Source organism: Rhinoraja longicauda, chromosome 42, assembly GCF_053455715.1.
Source record: "Rhinoraja longicauda isolate Sanriku21f chromosome 42, sRhiLon1.1, whole genome shotgun sequence".
Taxonomy (NCBI): domain Eukaryota; kingdom Metazoa; phylum Chordata; class Chondrichthyes; order Rajiformes; family Arhynchobatidae; genus Rhinoraja; species Rhinoraja longicauda.
In genome coordinates this window covers 5,997,783-6,017,697 of record NC_135994.1, presented here as the reverse complement: position 1 = coordinate 6,017,697, position 19,915 = coordinate 5,997,783, and the positions used below count along the sequence as shown (strand labels likewise).

The 19,915-nt window shown below is 54.6% G+C and overlaps 1 protein-coding gene across 1 annotated transcript in view; it reads right to left on the bottom strand.

Moving 5' to 3' along the window:
• Positions 1–19,915, bottom strand: part of slc26a10 (solute carrier family 26 member 10) — a 43,935-nt gene that overhangs the window by 1,538 nt on the left and 22,482 nt on the right. The window contains exons 10-17 of the mRNA XM_078431353.1: positions 18,894–18,989; positions 17,842–17,948; positions 13,990–14,059; positions 12,539–12,700; positions 11,176–11,230; positions 9,222–9,310; positions 7,240–7,294; positions 5,003–5,109 (exon numbers count right to left, since the gene is read on the bottom strand). Coding sequence (XP_078287479.1) covers positions 5,003–5,109; positions 7,240–7,294; positions 9,222–9,310; positions 11,176–11,230; positions 12,539–12,700; positions 13,990–14,059; positions 17,842–17,948; positions 18,894–18,989 — 741 coding nt within the window. The remainder of the gene's footprint in view (positions 1–5,002; positions 5,110–7,239; positions 7,295–9,221; positions 9,311–11,175; positions 11,231–12,538; positions 12,701–13,989; positions 14,060–17,841; positions 17,949–18,893; positions 18,990–19,915) is intronic.

The following is a 19,915-nucleotide window of genomic DNA, read 5'->3' as shown; positions in this document are numbered from 1 at the left end:
TCTTGGCCAGGCCCAGGAGCAAACCCGACCCAACCCAACCAGGACACCATCTTCCTCTTTGGTGACCCTCGGACTATCCTTGCTGGCTTTACCTCGCACTGAACGTTATTCCCTTATCCCGTACCTGTACACCGTGACCCGGCTCGGCGTGTCAATAAACTGAACTGAACCAAACTGAACCGAACTGGGTCCAGCGGGAGGGAGAAGATCCAGTTGCAATGGCCGACCAAGTATGGCGGCTGTAGGCGGGCGATCGTGAAGGTGCATGAGACACTGAGGGCCCGAGCAGCCTTGTGGAAGCTGGCACCTCAGAGTGAAGGAGCCTTGGTGGCCACGAAAACGTGATGGCGGCTTCACGGGAAACGTAGAGGTTATCGGCGAGGTTTACGAGGGGAAATGGTTTCCAACTCTCAGCCGTGGAGTTACAGAAAGCCGTTGGTGGAGCCAGCACCAGAGACCCAGGTTCGAACCTGACCTCGGGTGTTGTGTGTGTGTGTGTGTGTGTGTGTGTGTGTGTGTGTGTGTGCGTGCGTGCGTGCGTGCGTGCGTGCGTGCGTGTGCGTGTGCGTGCATGTGCGTGCGTGTGTGCGTGCGTGTGTGCGTGTGTGCGTGCGTGCGTGCGTGTGTGTGTGTGTGTGTGTGAGTGCTGTGTGCATGTTCCCCCTGTGACTGTGTGGGTTTCCTCTGGGTGCCCTGGTTTCTGCCCACGTCCCAAAGACGTGCGGGTTTGTAGGTTAATTGCCCTCTAGTGTGCAGGGAGTGGATGAGAAAGCGGGATAACACAGAACTGGTGTGAACGGGCGATCGCTGGCTGGCGTGGACTTGGTGGGCCGAAGGGCCTGTTTCCGCGCTGTATCTCTAAGCTAAGATTGCAGAAATGCGACGGGGCGTGGCGTGGAATGAAGCATTGCTGGTGCTTGCAACACCCAGGGGCTATTTGTGGCCCCTTGGACAGGGTAAGTGACTGATCGGCCCACACTCGCCCATAGCCGGTCCTTTCGCTCGCACTGCAGAATCTTACGGCATGTTTTGCGGCCTCTGTACAGCGGGTGGAAACCGGGCAATGCTTTGCGCAACCAATACATGCGCCTTGTTCCACTGCCCCCCACCGCCACACTGAATGCAGCTTAGCGCATTGAGGAGACCCCCGGTACCAGAGGCACCGGGCTCACATCCCCCTTGTGTTCCACACTAGCACACAAGCAACCTTCCACAACTGTTGTGTGCTGCAAGACTGCGCACACACAAAACCTTCCCCATGTTTGCCAGGCAAATGACCCAGTCATCAGAGTGATGGAAAACACTCTGTCAGGGGTTGCCAACTATCGCACTCCCAAGTACGGGACAAGGTGACGCCACCGCCCCGCGCCCCACGTGACCTCACCCAGCCAGCGGCCACGTGCTCCCGCTCCACCAATGGCGGCCGCCCGGGCCGGGAGGCGGGTTGCTACGCAACCTCCGTTAGGCGGCGGCCGGGCCTCCGGACCTACACTGTCCGGGCCTACACTGTCCGGACCCACACTGTCCGGGCCCACACTGTCCGGGCCCACTCTGTCTGGGCCTACACTGTCCGGGCCCACACTGTCCGGGCCCACTCTGTCTGGGCCTACACTGTCCGGGCCCACACTGTCCGGGCCCACACTGTCCGGGCCCACACTGTCCAGGCCTACACTGTCCGGACCCACACTGTCCGGGCCCACTCTGTCTGGGCCTACACTGTCCGGGCCCACACTGTCCGGGCCCACACTGTCCGGGCCCACACTGTCCAGGCCTACACTGTCCGGACCCACACTGTCCGGGCCCACTCTGTCTGGGCCTACACTGTCCGGGCCCACACTGTCCGGGCCCACACTGTCCAGGCCTACACTGTCCGGACCCACACTGTCCGGGCCCACACTGTCCGGGCCCACACTGTCCGGGCCCACACTGTCCGGGCCCACACTGTCCGGGCCCACACTGTCCGGGCCCACACTGTCCGGGCCTACACTGTCCGGGCCCACACTGTCCGGGCCCACTCTGTCTGGGCCTACACTGTCCGGGCCCACACTGTCCGGGCCCACACTGTCCGGGCCCACACTGTCCGGGCCTACACTGTCCGGACCCACACTGTCCGGGCCTACACTGGCCGGGCCTACACTGTCCGGACCCACACTGTCTGGGCCTACACTGTCCGGGCCTACACTGTCCGGACCAACAGCGTCCGGACCTGCAGTGTCCGGGCCTACAGCGTCCGGGCCTAATACGGGACAAGGGCGGTCCCGTACGGGACAAATCAATTTAGCCCAAAATACGGGATGTCCCGGCTAATAAGGGACAGTTGGCAACCCTACACTCAGTAGTGTCAGGCAGCATTTGTGGGGAGAGAGAAACACAGAGGCAACCTTACATCTTAATGACCCTTAGAGTCGTACAGCAGAAACCGGCCCTTCGGCCCAACTTGTCCATGTTGACCAAGATGCCCCATCTACACTAGTCCCACCTGCCTGCGTTTGGCCCATATCCCTCTAAACCTGTCCTATCCATGTGCCTGTCCAAATGTTTTTTAGATGTTGTTATAGTCCATGCCTCAACTACCCCCTCCAGCAGCTCGTTCCACACATCCAAGCAACTCTCTTTCTCTCCCCACGGATGTTGCCGGATTGCTTTGGCATTCTTTGTTTGATTTCGGGTTTCCGGCATCTGCGATTATGGTTTTGCTTTCTCTCAGGAACTTGGCCACTGCGTGACAAGTGGCAGCATTGCAGGTGGCTCATTCCCACCAACCACCCCCACCATTGGCTCATTCCCACCAACCACCCCCACCATTGGCTCATTCCCACCAACCACCCCCACCATTGGCTCATTCCCACCAACCACCCCCACCATTGGCTCATTCCCACCAACCACCCTCACCATTGGCTCATTCCCACCAACCACCCCCACCATTGGCTCATTCCCACCAACCACCCCCACCATTGGCTCATTCCCACCAACCACCCCCACCATTGGCTCATTCCCAGCAGCCACCCCCACCACTGGCTCATTCCCACCAACCACCCCCACCATTGGCTCATTCCCACCAACCACGCCCACCACTGGCTCATTCCCACCAACCACCCCCACCATTGGCTCATTCCCACCAACCACCCCACCATTGGCTCATTCCCAGCAGCCACCCCACCATTGGCTCATTCCCACCAACCACGCCCACCACTGGCTCATTCCCACCAACCACCCCCACCATTGGCTCATTCCCACCAGCCACCCCCACCACTGGCTCATTCCCAGCAGCCACCCCCACCACTGGCTCATTCCCACCAACCACCCCCACCACTGGCTCATTCCCAGCAGCTATGCCCACGATTGGCTCATTCCCAGCAGCCATGCACGTGACTCTTGATCAGTAGGGGCGTCAGGGGTTACGAGGAGGAGGCGGGAGAATGGGGTTAGGTGGGAGAGATAGATCAGCCGTGATTGAATGGCGGAGTGGACTTGATGGGCTGAATGGCTATCACTTATGACCTTATGACCACTATTGTGGGCGGCACGGTGGCGCAGCGGCAGAGTCGCTGCCTCACAGCGCCAGAGACCCGGGATCGATCCCGACCACGGGCGCTGTCTGCACGGAGTTTGCACGTTCTCCCCGTGACCCGCGTGGGTTTTCTCCGGGAGCTCCAGTTTCCTACCACGCTCCAAAGACGTACAGGTTTGTAGGTTAATTGGCTTGGTAAATGTGCGGGTAGGATAGTGTTTAGTGTGCGGGGATCGCTGGTCGGCGCGGACCCGATGGGCCGAAGGGCCTATTTCCGCTCTGTGTCTAAACTAAACTAAACTAAACACTACCCTTGGATCTGGGATGTCCCAGGGCTCTGGGATCTCTGCTGCCACCATGTGGTGTGTTCAGCCCACGTCCCGGGACAGGTTCCTGGTCACGTTCGCCCTCTAGTGGCGTGAGTTCAGAACCAGCTCGAGCCAGGCTGAAAGTCTGGAGAAATGTCCTCACACAGCACTTTGTTGAGAAAAAGCCTTTACCGCGATCAGTGTGAAGGAGAGTCCCGGCCTGAGACACCGCCCGTCCGTTGTTTCCCTCCACAGATGCTGCCCGGCTCGCCGAGTTACTCCAGCACTTTGCGCGTTTTTGCTCAAAGTCCCAGCCTCTGCAGTTCCTTGCGTCAGCATCTATGAGATGCCGCCCGCGGGTCCGGCTCGAAGGTGGGTCTCGACCCATTCCTTCCCTCCAGAGATGCTGCCTGTCCCGCTGAGTAAGGAGCCTGTCCCGCTTGGGCGTTTTTTGAGGCGACTGCAACAGTCGTAGCAGGTCGCCCAAAAACCTGTGACTGGACCCTCCCCCCCCTACGACAATGTCTACGACAAGCTACAACAACCTACCGCCTAGTGGACGTCAAGCTACGGCAAGCCACCGACAACCGGCGACCCAATCGTCGCGAGTAGGACGTCCACCTACGACCGCACCTACGACAACCTACCACCACACAGGGGGCAACCTAGGACAACCGAAGTCAACCTACGTCCACCCGCGACAAGCGACGACCGTGTCGGCGACAACTGAAGACAATTCACGTCAATTTGGCCTCCGGTTTTGACGCCGGTGCCTGTCGCCGGTTGACGTAGGTAGTCGCCAATGGGATTCACCGAAGTCAGGACCAGCGACAACCTACGTCACCTGGTGACGACCTACGACAGCGCCCCCGTCAGGAGACGTCAAGCTACGACCATTGGCGTCAAACCCACAGTCGCCGAAAATGTTTAAACATTTCAAAGTCCGGCAACGACCGGAAAAACGCTACGACTGTTTGGAGACGACGCACGACCATACAGGCAACACTGTAGCCGCCTACAAAAACGCCTGAGTGGGACAGGGGCTTTACTCCGGAATTATGTGTCTAGTACAGGGTTGAGTAGCGGAACTCCATCTGCTGCGGGGATATCCGGGACATGTTTTGAGACGAGCAGTCTCGACAGACCAAAGCAGCAGAGAATGCCATTGAAAAAAGACCGTTACCTTGACTTGCTCTAGGTAGACCACTGCATCGTGCACTGTTACATAAATCTGCTCGGGCCGGAGGTGATCGAGGAGGCCAGTGCACGTCAACACCTTCAAAACCTCTTCTGCAAAGACAAAGGGCAGACACATTTGTGACCCTCACAGCGTCGTGGAGTCATGCCGATGCTGAACACGATGCCAATGCGGACTCATCTCCTATGCTTGCACGCGATCCACACCCCCCCTCCATGGCCTCACGGGTTGTGGGGAGAATGGGGTCAGGAGGGAGAGGAAGGTCAGCCGTGATTGAATGGCGGGGGTAGACTCGATGGGCCGAATGGCCTAATTCTGCTCCCATTGTTTGATGAACGTACCAACTTTACGAGCCCATCCAAGTGCCGATCCTAAAGCCTCTTCAAAACCACTGTCGTGTCATCCCCATGGTGGGGGTCCCTGTACGCAGGGGTTCTGCCCCTCTCCATCGGGGACCTGGGGTGGGGGGTACTGCACCCTGCGACCTGTTTCTCTCGCGGTTGGTTCACAGACTCGCCGGCCGCCCGCCACCTTTGCGTGCTGGAGCAGTCTGCGTTCCACGTGTACATGGAGAGCGTGAGGTTGCAGCCCCTGCTCCAATATCTACAGGGGCTGCTCCTTGACCTTGCCTTCTGGCTGCCCTTCACACCCACCCCCCTCATCTCTGGACACCCCTGTGTGCGTAGCTGGGGAGAGGGTGGGGCTGAGGATGTCCTGGTTGGGTTGGGTCGGGTCGGGTTTGCTCCTGGGCCTGGCCAAGATGGCCGTCCGCGAGTCACGGCACCAGGCGGAAGAGGGCTCTGCCCGAGCCGGCTGCCTGCCCCTTTTCCCGGGGTTACGTCCGTCCGCCCCCAGGTGGCGTTAGAGAGGGAACACGCACTGCCCACGGGCACCCTGGGGGATATCTGGGACCGCTGGGGGATTGGATGCATCCTGGATGGGGATTTGTAAGATAGTCGTATAATAGTTTCATGTGGTAGAGTTGTTGGTATCGTATTCTGGTGGTGGGTTCTGTTTGGTTTGATTGCATTGTGAATATTGTTTTTAAATAACTGAATACATTTTTTGATAATTAATAATTTTTTTTAAACTATCGTATCTGCCTCCACCACCACCCCTGGCAGTGCGTTCCGGCCCCCCACTAGTCTGAGTAGAAGACGTGACCCACACACCTACTTTCAACGTTGGCACGCTCAGAGCACTGGTACACTCCCCAGAGCCCGACCGTACACTGTGTCAAGACCCTCAGGGTCCAAGAGGCCCCAATGAGATTCATTTGTTCTCTGCACCTCTCTGCACCTACCTCCCTCCCTCCCTCCCTCCCTCCCTCCCTCCCTCCCTCCCTCCCTCCCTCCCTCCCTCCCTCCCTCCCTCCCTCCCTCCCTCCCTCCCTCCCTCCCTCCCTCCCTCCCTCCCTCCCTCCCTCCCTCCCTCCCTCCCTCCCTCCCTCCCTCCCTCTCTATCTGCGAGTTCACTCTCTGACTCAGAATAGACATAGAAACATAGACAATAGGTGCAGGAGGAGGCCATTCGGTCCTGATCATTCAATGTGATCGTGGCCGATCGTCCTAAATGAGTAGAAAAAAACCTGCAGATGCTGGTTAAAATCGAAGGCAGGAACAAAATGCTGGAGTAACTCAGCGGGTCAGGCAGCATCTGTGGAGAACATGGATAGGTGACGTTTCACAGAGTGCTGGAGTAACTCAGCGGGTCAGGCAGCATCTGTGGAGAACATGGATAGGTGACGTTTCACAGAGTGCTGGAGTAACTCAGCGGGTCAGGCAGCATCTCTGGGGAACATGGATAGGTGACGTTTCACAGAGTGCTGGAGTAACTCAGCGGGTCAGGCAGCATCTCTGGAGGGAAGGAATGGGTGACGTTTCGGGCCGAGACCCTTCTTCAGACTGAAACGTCACCCATTCCTTCTCTCCCGAGATGCTGCCTGACCCGCTGAGTTACTCCGGCGTTTTGTGTCTACATCCTAAACCAATATCCAGTACCCCGTTCCTGCCTTCACCCCGTGTCCCTTTGATTCCGTTAGCCCGAAGAGCTAAATCTTAACGCTCTCTTGAAGACGAGAATCTTCTCACGCCACTGTTAGCCCTAATGCTGATGAATCCATCATGGCCGCTGATCAGGAAGATGCCTGGATTGCAATGGATTCAGATGTACGACACTCAGTGTGCAGACAAGAGACAGCTTAATGGGGACATGATACTTACTGTTGCACTCTGCTAGATAAACCCACAAGTCCGCTTTCTGACACTCCACACACATCTGCAAAATAAGACCATTGATCAAGTAAGGCTAACTGTTTACATAAAAACACACACACACTGCTGGAGGAGCTCAGTAGGTCGGGCAGCATCTTAGACAATAGATAATAGAATATAGGTGCAGGAGGAGGCCATTCGGCCCTTCGAGCCAGCACCGCCATTCAATGTGATCATTGCTGATCATTCTCAATCAGTACCCCGTTCCTGCCTTCTCCCCATACCCCCTGACTCCGTTATCCTTAAGAGCTCTATCTAGCTCTCTCTTGAATGCATTCAGAGAATTGGCCTCCACTGCCCTCCGAGGCAGAGAATTCCACAGATTCACAACTCTCTGGCTGAAAAAGTTTTTCCTCATCTCTGTTCTAAATGGCCTACCCCTTATTCTCAAACTGTGGGCCCTGGTTCTGGACTCCCCCAACATTGGGAACATGTTTCCTGCCTCCAACGTGTCCAACCCCTTAATAATTTTATACGTTTCGATAAGATCCCCTCTCATCCTTCTAAATTCCAGTGTATACAAACCTAGTCGCTCCAGTCTTTCAACATAGGACAGTCCCGCCATTCCGGGAATTAACCTAGTAAACCTACGCTGCACGCCCTCAATAGCCCTCAAATTCTTTCGTTTAGTTTAGGGACACAGCGCGGAAACAGGCCCTTCGGCCCACCGATTCCGTGCCGACCAGCGATCCCCGCACACTAACACTACCCGACACACACTGGGGACAACTTACAGTCTCTACCGACGCCAATTAGCCTACAAACCTGTACGTCTCTGGAGTGTGGGAGGAAACCGGAGAAAATGCCAAGCAGGTCACGGGGAGAACGTACGAACTCCGTACGGACGGCGCCCGTAGTCGGGATCGATCCCGGGTCTCTGGCGCCGTGAGGCAGCAGCTCTACCCGCTGCGCCACCGTGCCTCACTAAAGCAATGTTTTGGGTTGAGAGCCTGCTACGGGGCTGAGACTATAGAGGGGAGATAACTATAACGGCTACGTTTGCCTTCATCGATTCAAGCATTGAGTGTAAAAGTCAGGAAGTCACGGTGGCACAGCGGTGGAGTTGCCGCCTTACAGCGAATGCAGCGCCGGAGACCCGGGTTCCATCCCGACTACGGGCGCCGTCTGTGCGGAGTTTACACGTTCTCCCCGTGACCCGCGTGGGTTTGCTCCGGGATCTTCGGTTTCCTCCCACACTCCAAAGACGTGCAGGTTTGTAGGTTAATTGGCTTGGTATAAGTGTAAATTGCCCTCAGTGTGTGTAGGATAGTGTTAGTGCGCGGGGATCGCTGGTCGGTGTGGGCTGAAGGGCCTGTTTCCGCGCCGTATCTCTGCCATTCTCTGTGTGGAATTCTCTGCCGCAGAGGGCAGTGGAGGCCAATTCACTGGATGAATTTAAAAGAGAGTTAGATAGAGCTCGAGGGGCCGGCGGAATCAAGGGATATGGGGAGAAGGCAGGCACGGGGTACTGATTGTGGATGATCAGCCGCGATCACAGTGAATGGCGGTGCGTACAGGCTCGAAGGACCAAAATGGCCTCCTCCTGCAACTATTTTCAATGTTTCTATGTTTCTAAACCAAACTGAGTCATCTTTAGAGTACCTTGTGTAGGAAAATAACTGCAGATACTGGAAAAAAATCGAAGGTATCACAAAATGCTGGAGTAACACAGCAGGTCAGGCAGCATCTCAGGATGGAAGGAATGGGTGGCGTTTCGGGTCGGGACCCTTCTTCAGACTGAAGAACAGAGCAGAGGGATCTAGGAGTCCAGGTACATTGTCCCCTTTATATTCCCTTGTGATACCTTTATGGTTCGGCTACAATTGGAGTGTGGTGTACAGTTCTGGACGCCCGACTGCAGGAAGGGTCACAGAGGATGCAGGGGAGGTTGACCAGTCCCAGCAGCCTCTCTGGTGATACTGCTGACGTACCTGAACAAACAGTCTTGCCCCTGCCGTGTCAATGAAGATAATGCTGCTGCAGTCGATCACCACCGACTGAATCCTTTCCTGTTGGCTTTCTGTCAGACAAAGCACAATGCACACACCAGTTACATAGAAACATAGACAATAGGTGCACGAGGAGGCCATTCGGCCCTTCGAGCCAGTACGCACCGCCATTCATTGTGATCATGGCTGATCATCCACAATCAGTAACCCGTGCCTGCCTTCTCCCCATATCCCTTGATTCCACTAGCCCCTAGAGCTCTATCTAACTCTCTCTTAAATCCATCCAGTGATTTGGCCTCCACTGCCCTCTGTGGCAGAGAATTCCACAAATTCACAACTCTCTGGGTGAAAAAGTTCCTTCTCACCTCAGTTTTAAACGGCCTCCCCTTTATTCTTAGGCCGTGTGTGGCCCCTGGTTCTGGATTCGCCCGACGTTGGGAACATTTTTCCTGCATCTAGCTTGTCCAGTCCTTTGATAATTTTATACGTCTCTATAAGTTTCTCAAAGAAAAGTTGTCCGTCTTTACAACAAACCTCAATCGCATTGAAACGCTCTTTCAAATAACGTGCTCAAGGATGTCGGTGAGTCCGGCAGCTTCCAGTCCCATACCCTCCAGAGTTGCTGCCCGACCTGCTGAGATACTCCAGCATTCTGTGTCTTTTTTGTTGTTGTTGTTGTAAACCAGCACCTGCAGTTCCTTGTGCCTCTCTGAATGGGGGCAGGAGTGGACCATTCGGCCCCTCAAGCCCGTCCCGCTCCTCATGGCTGAACTGCCCCAGGTCTCATCTCCTTTCCCGTGCCAGTTCCCCAGATATATCCGCCTCCTCTTTCAAAACCTCCAGTAGTCCACGCTCCACAACTGTCCGAGGGAGGGATCTCCAGAGAACGTCACCCTCTGTGCGAAGAAGGGGCGTGAGTTTTAAATGACCAATCCCTAATCCTGGAACTGTGGATCCATGTTCAAGATTGGCCCACTTGTGAATCAGTTCAGCCCTAAGGGTCCTTTCCAGCTTAGTGACATCCTTCCTGTGGCAAGGTGACCAAAACCAGACACAATATTCAAACTTCTATACCCAATAACCTGACTGATGAAGGCCTAAAGCCTTCTTACCCACCCTATTCAGGGAACTGTGTACATGCACTCCTAGATCCCTCTGCTCTACAACACTCCCTGTCTACCTGTGAGGCCACTTTCAAGGAACAGTGTACCTGCGCTCCTAGATCTATCTCCTCTACAACACTCCCTGTCTACCTGTGAGGCCACTTTCAGGGAAGTATGTACCTGCGCTCCTAGACCCCTCTGCTCTACAACACTCCCTGTCAACCTGTGGCGCCACTTTGAAGGAACAGTGTACCTGCGCTCCTAGATCTATCTCCTCTACAACACTCCCTGCCTACCTGTGACACCACTTTCAGGGAACAGTGTACCTGCGCTCCTAGACCCCTCTGCTCTACAACACTACCTGTCTACCTGTGACGCCACTTTCAGGGAACAGTGTACCTGCACTCCTAGATCTATCTCCTCTACAACACTCCCTGTCTACCTGTGACGCCACTTTGAAGGAACAGTGTACCTACGCTCCTAGATCCCTCTGCTCTACAACACTCCCTGTCAACCTGTGGCGCCACTTTGAAGGAACAGTGTACCTGCGCTCCTAGATCCCTCTGCTCTACAACACTCCCCAGAGCCTTATAATTCAAAAGATTATTCTGTACCGCGAGGGTGAAGTCTAAGAGGAAGGCAAAACAGTGAAGGTTGAAATTGAATACGTGGACAAAATAGTGATTTTTTGGGGGGATAAACACTTCTTCAAGATATTAAAGCTGCAATCGTCCAGCACCCAAAGATAGGCCAGGATCAGTGAAAAACCTTGTGAATGTTGAGGTGAATTCTGGGCTCCAAGTTAAGACCCCTGTCCCTGGTCATTCCATTACCTGCCGGTGACGTGTCTTTGTCCGACGAGCAGGCAGATCGTGGAAGGCCATTTTCCTGGTGATAAAAGCAGAGTGCTCCAATTCAAACGGTAACCAGAAGCACGCAATCCTGGCTGAAATCCTACTTCCGACACGCACATGCAAAACGCGCAGGCACAAACATAAAACACACGGCCACCTGAAACACGCGCACACACAAAACACGCGTGCACACCAAACCCGTGATCCCACAAAACGCGCACACACAAAACACGCGCGCACACAAACACAACGCGCACACACAAAAACACGCACACACACAAACACACGCACACACAAACACGCACACACACAAACACACACGCACACACAAACACGCACACACACAAAAACACGCGCACACACAAACACATGCACACACAAAAACACGCACACACACAAACACATGCACACAAACACAAAAACGCGCGCGCACACAAAAACACACGCATACACATAACACACGCATACACAAAAACACGCGCACACAAAAACACGCGCACACACACATGCACACACACAAACACACACACACACACACAAAAGCACGCACACACAAACACACACACACACACAAACACATGCACACACCCAAACACCCACACACAAAACACGTGCGCACACAAAAACACGTGCGCACACAAAAACACGCACACACACAAAACAAGCACACACAAACACACACACACACACACAAAACACCCACACACAAAACACACGCACACACAAAACACGCACACACAAACACCCACACACAAAACACGCACACACAAAACACCCACACACAAAACACACACACACACAAAACACACACACACAAAACACACACACACAAAACACCCACACACAAAACACACGCACACACAAAACACACACACACACAAAACACACACACAAAACACACGCACACACACAAAAACACGCATACACAAAAACATGCGCACACACAAAAACACGTGCACACACAAAACGCGCACACAAAAACACGTGCACACACAAAACGCGCATACACAAAACACACGCGCACACAAAAACACGCGCATTCACAAAAACACGCACACACAAAACACACGCCATGCAAAACGTGCACGTGCACAGCACGTGTGCACACTAAAAGTGTGCCCACACAAAACATGTGTGCACACTTATCGTGCACACACAAAACATGCGTGAACACACAAAACTTGCAAACATAATACACGCACGCACACACTTACACAAAACACATGTGCACATTGAACACACAAAACACACAAACACACATAACATGCGCACACACATAATACACATGGTGCGCGCACACACAAAGGGGCCAGGCACGGGCGGGACACCTGAGCAGACGTACGATGGTGGCGATTGTCATCTTGTTTATGGCCTTTGCCCTTGCCTTGACCTTTTCCCGAGTCAGTCCAATTATCTTGTTCATGGCATCCCGGAAGAAGTTCTTGTTCCCGTAGTAAATGGGAGCGTTGTAAGCCAGTATCTTCACACCAGCAATTTCGTGGCACTGCAATGGAATGAGAGAGGCTGGATTGCCGGACGGGACGGAAGGACATTCTGGAGAGTGGGGCTCGGGCAGACAATGAGGGCAGTGCCCACGGCGACGGGCCGAATGTACTCATTCTGCTCCGAGAACGGATGAGCTTAGGAATTCAGGACCGTCGCTTGTCACAGAGGTCATCAGGTCATAAGTGATAGGAGCAGAATTAGGCCATTCGGCCCATCAAGTCTACTCCGCCATTCAATCATGGCTGATCTATCTCTCCCTCCTAACCCCATTCTCCTGCCTTCTCCCCATAACCCCTGACACCCGTACTAATTAAGAATCTATCCATCTCTGCCTTAAATACATCCATTGACTTGGTCTGTGGCAATGAATTCCACAGATTCACCACCCTCTGACTAAAGAAATTTCTCCCCATCTCCTTCTGAAAAGAACGTCCTTTAATTCTGAGGCTGTGCCCTCTGGTCCTAGACTCTCCCACTAGTGGAAACATCCTCTCCACATCCACTCTATCCAGGCCGCTCACTATTCGGTAAGTTTAGTGGGTAGGGCAAGGCAGTCCCCTTGTTAAAACAAGATTTCCATCACGCCCACGAGTGTGGTAGGTGTGGAACGATGCCATGCTCTGTGGTTGGCGGGCACGGCCATAGCACACCGCGGCTGAGCTCGGTGTCCCCCGGTTACGGTTAACAACTGTCCCGTATTAGACGGCACATCCCGCATTTTGGGCTAAATTGCTTTATCCCGTACGGGACCGCCCTTGTCCCGTATTAGGCCCGGGGGGCGCTGTAGACCCGGACACTGTAGGCCCAGACAGTGTAGGCCCGGACACTGTAGGCCCGGACACTAGGTCTGGACACTGTAGGCCCGGACACTGTAGGCCCGGACGCTGTAGGCCCCGACGCTGTAGGCCCGGACACTGTAGGCCCGGACACTGTAGGCCCGGACACTGTAGGCCCGGACACTAGGTCTGGACACTGTAGGCCCGGACACTGTAGATCCGGACACAGTAGGCCCGGATGCTATAGGTCTGGACAGTGTACCAGGAAAAAAACTGCAGATGCTAGTTAAAATCTGTGTCTACCTTCTGGGCAGTGTAGGTTCGGAGGCCCCGGGGCCACCTAACAGAGGTTGCTTAGCAACCCGCCTCCCAGCCCGGGCGGCCGCCATTGGTGTGGCCGCTGGCTGGGTGAGGTCATGAGGGGCGCGGGCCGGTGACGCCACCTTGTCCCGTATTCAGGAGTGAGAACGTTGGCACCCCTGCCCCCGGCTCCCACCGCTCCCCCACTTACCCTGCTGTTCTCCCCCACAGGTCGGTAGATCTCGGTGTTGGAGGCTCGGCCCAGCATGGAGCAGTCAGCTCTGAGAAGCCAAATTTCACAAGGTTAGCGTTGAGCAGGGAATCCTTCATGATAGCAGCCCTTCCTCTTGCCCTCAGTACACGCAGCATAGAACAGTGCCGCACAGGAACAGGCCCTTCGGCCCACAATGCACCTGCCGAACATGACGCCAAGCGAGGCTAATCTCCTCTGCCCGCACGTGAACAATACCCCTCCATTCCCTGCACATCCAAAAGCTTCTTAAACCCCACCAACGTATCGCCTCCCTCACCACCCCAGGCCCCCACCACCCTCCGTGTAAAAAAACTTGCCCCACCTGTCTCTGGTCAATGGGGCCGAGTGCCCATTGACGGTAGACACAAAACACTGGAGTAACTCAGCGGGTCAGGCAGCATCTCTGGAGAGAAGGAATGGGTGACATTTCGGGTCGAGACCCTTCTTCAGACTGACGTCAGGGGAGGGGGCCGGAAAAAGGTAGGATGTAGTAGGAGACAGGAAGACAGTGGGAGAACTGGGAAGGGGGAGGGGAAAGAGAGGGGCAGAGGAACTACCTGAAGTTAGAGAAGTCAATGTTCATACCGCTCGTGTGCGAGCTGCCCAAGCAAAATATGAGGTGCTGATCCTCCAATTTGCGCTGGGCCTCACTCTGACAATGGAGGAGGCCCAGGACAGAAAGGTCAGACTGGGAATGGGAGGGGGAGTTGAAGTGCTGAGCCACCGGGAGATCAGGTAGGTTCAGTCGGACTGAGCGGAGGTGTTCAGCGAAACGGGAACGATTGACAGTTCTCTGTTTGACCACAAGAGGTTGCAATTGCTCCTTTGAAATGCCAGTGGACCTGGTTGAATTAAACGCGGTATTCACGGTCTGATCCACTGTTAGCTACTTCTGGTAAAGTTACAATGATTGATGAACTGGTAAGAACAAAGAAACATACAATTCATCGTGGAAGGCAATGATATGGAGTGAAAGCTTCATTAGAATTCATACTGAGCGATCAAAGAATTATTTTGCCCATGCAGATACCGTTCACCTGGTTTTCGAGAGATGATTCCTGCTAATCTCCCAGGGGCAACTGTGGACACAGCCCAGACCATCACACAAACCAACCTCCCTTCCACCGACTCCATCTACACCTCACGCTGCCTCGGCAAGGCCAGCAGCCCAGACCGTCACACAAACCAACCTCCCTTCCACCGACTCCATCTACACCTCACGCTGCCTCGGCAAGGCCAGCAGCCCAGACCGTCACACAAGCCAACCTCCCTTCCACCGACTCCATCTACACCTCACGCTGCCTCGGCAAGGCCAGCAGCATCATCAAGGACCAGTCTCACCCCGGCCACTCCCTCTTCTCCCCTCTCCCATCGGAAAGAGGCACAGAAGTGTGAAAACGCACAGCTCCAGATTCAGGGACAGTTTCTTCCTGGCTGTTATCAGGCGACTGACCCATCCTACCACAACCAGAGAACAGTGCTGAACTACTATCTACCTCATTGGAGACCCTCGGACTACCCTTGATCAGACTTTGCTGGCTTTACCTTGCACTAAACGGTATTCACAATTGGCTCGATTGTAATCATGTATTGTCTTTCCGCTGACTGGTTAGCACGCAACAAAAGCTTTTCACTGTACCTCGGTACACGTGACAATAAACTGAACTAAACTCAATAAACAATTCCCTGACCCCTGGTGGACTCTTCGAAAAGCATCAGGACACCTTGGTAGTTCTTCAATGTTCAGGGAATGGGAACGAGAGATATAGATGGTGAAGTAGAGAGATATCGATGTACTAAAACTCTCGTTTGTTTGTTTGTTTGTTCCTGAACTACAGCCAAAACGGTACACGATAGCGTGACAATTTTCGGCCCACCTTGCTCACCGTCGTCCCTTTGGTGCTAATGGAAGAAGTTTCATTGAAATCGGTGTTATGTTTTGAAAGTTATTCACATTTTAAAGTTTAAATCTATCTCCTAGGGAGGGAGGGAGGGGGAGGGAGGGAGGGAGGGAGTGGGGTGGAGGGAGGTTGGGGGAGGGAGGAGGATAAGGAGGGTTGAGGGGGGTGGAGTGGTGGAGTGGGGGGAGGGGGAGGGGGATAGGGGTGGAGGGGGGTGGAGGGGGGAGGAGGGAGGGGGGAGAGGGAGGGAGGTGGAAGGAGGGGGGAGGGGGAGGGGAGGGGGAGAAGGGGGGGAGGGGACGGGGGAAGGGGTGGAAGGGGAGGGGGGAGGAGAGGGTGATGCACCAATGCAGGAGGGGTTTGGGTCCACTTGTTCCAGTAGCTAGTAAAGATGATGGAGTGGGGGGGGGGGGGGGGGGGCGCTCGGAAAGCAGACGTTATTAAAGAGATGGAGGGCGGGAGAGGTTTCGTGGACATAGGTGGGGAGAGATTGGACCTAGGATGGAGTCGAGGTATGTGGAAATGATTTCAGTGGGGCAGGAGAGGGCAGAAAGAATGGGCAGTTGTGTTGACGGATTTTGGGGGAGAAGGCCAAGCCGGGCCGTGCGGGCGCTGGGGAACGATGCGGTTGGCGGCGGTGGCGGGCAGACAGACGGAAGCGGTGAACTCAGAGACGGTCCGTGATATTATGGCCTGGCGCCCGTCTGTGGGGGTGATGGTCCAAGGACCAGTAGGGGGAGGTATCCGTGAGCTGGCGCCTGGCCTCCGTGCGATGGAGGTCAGCTCGCCAGGGTACATCTGTCCTCTGTATCCATCCACATCGCCGTCCATACCTCTCGTTTCCCCTCTCCCCTGAAGACGATGCCATACGGGGACTCCATGCTAGAAGGGCCCACAACTCCAGTCCAACTTTCTAGTTTAGTTTACTTTAGATCAGTCTGAAACATACATAGAGACATAGACAATAGGTGCAGGAGGAGACCGCACCTGGAGTACTGTGTGCAGTTTTGGTCTCCAAATTTGAGGAAGGATATTCTTGCTATGGAGGGCGTGCAGCGTAGGCTCACTAGGTTAATTCCCGGAATGGCGGGACTGTCGTATGTTGAAAGGCTGGAGCGATTGGGCTTGTATACACTGGAATTTAGAAGGATGAGGGGGGATCTTATTGAAACATATAAGATAATTAGGGGATTGGACACATTAGAGGCAGATAACATGTTCCCAATGTTAGGGGAGTCCAGAACAAGGGGCCACAGTTTGAGAATAAGGGGTAGGCCATTTAGAACGGAGATGAGGAAGAACTTTTTCAGTCAGAGGGTGGTGAAGGTGTGGAATTCTCTGCCTCAGAAGGCAGTGGAGGCCAGTTCGTTGGATGCTTTCAAGAGAGAGCTGGATAGAGCTCTTGAGGATAGCGGAGTGAGGGGGTATGGGGAGAAGGCAGGAACGGGGTACTGATTGAGTGATCAGCCATGATCGCATTGAATCGCGGTGCTGGCTCGAAGGGCTGAATGGCCTACTCCTGCACCTATTGTCTATTGTCTATTGTCTATTTCGGCCCTTCGAGCCTGTACGCACCGCCATTCATTGTGATCATGGCTGATCGTCCACAATCAGTAACCCGTGCCTGCCTTCTCCCCATACCCCTCGATTCCCTGGAGCTCCATCTAACTCTCTTTTAAATCCATCCAGTGTATTGGCCTCCACTGCCCTCTGTGGCAGAGAACTCCACAGATTCACAACTCTCCCTGGAAGAAGGGTCTCGACCCGAAACGTCACCCGTCCCTTCTCTCCAGAGATGCCGCCCGTCCCGCCGAGTTGCTCCAGCTCTCTTTATGTCCGACCTCACCAGGTTTGAAAGCTCGCCGGCACGCCTGACACGGATCAAGTCGCCGCGAAGGGGTGGCGGTACCTCTGAGTGCGGTAGATCACGGTCATCATGGAGAAGACCACCCCCACGGCAAGTCCCAGGTCCGCATTCAGGGTGATTACGGCCAACCACGTGACCACCCAGACCACCTGGAAGAAGACATTAGTTTAGTTTTGAGATACAGCGCGGAAACAGGCCCTTCGGCCCACCGAGTCCGTGCCGCCCAGCGATCCCCGCGCACTAACACTATCCTACACACACACTGGGGACAGTTTTTACATTTTACACCGAGCCAATTAACCTACAAACCTGCATGTCTTTGGAGTGCGGGAGGAAACCGAAGATCCCGGAGAAAACCCACGCAGGTCACGGGGAGAACGTACAAACTCCGTACAGACGACGCCTGTAGTCGGGATGGAACCCGGGTCTCCGGCGCTGCATTCGCTGCAAGGCAGCGACTCCACCGCTGCGCCACCGTGCCGCACAAATAGGGCACAGATAAAGCTAGGGGTGCCAACTATCTCACTCCCAAATACGGGACAAGGTGATGTCACCACCCCGCGCCCCAAGTGACCTCACGTGCTCCCGCTCCACCAATGGCAGCCCTAGCTGGGAGGCGGGTTGCTATGCAACCTCCGTTAGGCAAACACATTCGGCCCCACTCCCCGAACACACTCCGTTAGCCCACACTGTCCGGGCCTACAGCGGGCCCCCAGGCCTACACTGTCCGGCCATACAATGCACGGGTCTACAGCGGCCCCCAGGCCTACAGTGTCCGGGCCCACTGTGTCCGGGCCCACTGTGTCCGGGCCCACTGTGTCCGGGCCTACAGTGTCTGGGCCTACAGTGTCTGGGCCTACAGTGCCCCACGGGCCTAATATGGGACAAGGGTGGTCCTGTACGGGACAAACCAATTTAGCCCAAAGTACGGGATGTCCCGGCTAATACGGGACAGTTGGCAACCCTAGACAGAGCCAGTGCTGAGCAGGGAAGGCCAGCCATTGTCCTGTGCCTCACTGCTTCCAGACGGACCTCCTAACACGAGTCTGCTATCTCAGAGGGCCACTCTACGCCGGACAGTGTGAACGACTTACAAAGTCCATTCGACTGACTCTCCAGAGCTCCGGGAGCTCCTGAAACTGGAGGAACATCTGCCGCAAGCTGGTGATGTTAATGCACGCCAGCACTGCCTGCAAAGGGAAGAGATTTACAGTAATATTAACTCCAAACCACTTGGCCAGCACAACACAGAGAGGATGTGGTCACACTGGAGAGAGTGCGGAGAGGATTCACCAGGGCCTTGCCTGGGATTGGAGTGTTTCAGTTACGAGGAGAAACTGGAAAGGCTGTTTTTCGTTCAGAAGTGCGAGACAAAAGGTACAGAAGTGTGAAAACGCACATACTGTGTGGAAACAGGCCCTTCGGCCCAACTCGCCCACACCGGCCAACAATGTCCCAGCTACCCTCATCCCACTTGCCCGCACTTGGTCCATATCCCTCCAAACCTGTCCTATCCATGTGCCTATCCAACTGTTTCTTAAACGATGTCCTAATTTGAGGGAGGACGTCCTTGCTATTGAGGCAGTGCAGCGTAGGTTCACGAGGTTAATCCCTGGGATGGAGGGACTGTCATACGAGGAAGGATTGGAAAGACTAGGCTTGTATTCACTGGAGTTTAGAAGGATGAGAGGGGATCTTATAGAGACGTATAAAATTATAAAAGGACTAGACAAGCTGGATGCAGGAAAAATGTTCCCAATGTTGGGGGAGTCCAGAACCAGGGGCCACACACAGTCTAAGAATACAGGGGAGGCCATTTAAAACTGAGGTGAGAAGATACTTTTTTATCCAGAGGGTTGTGAATTTGTGGAATTCTCTGCCACAGAGGGCAGTGGAGGCCAAATCGCTGGATGAATTAAAAAATGAGTTAGATAGAGCTCTAGGGGCTAGTGGAATCAGGGGATATGGGGAGAAGGCAGGCACGGGTTACTGATTGAAGATGATCAGCCTTGATCACAATGAATGGCGGTGCTGGCTCGAAGGACCAAATGGCCTCCCCCTGCACCTATTTTCTATGTTTCTATGTAATGAAAGTCCCAGCCTCAACTACCTCCTC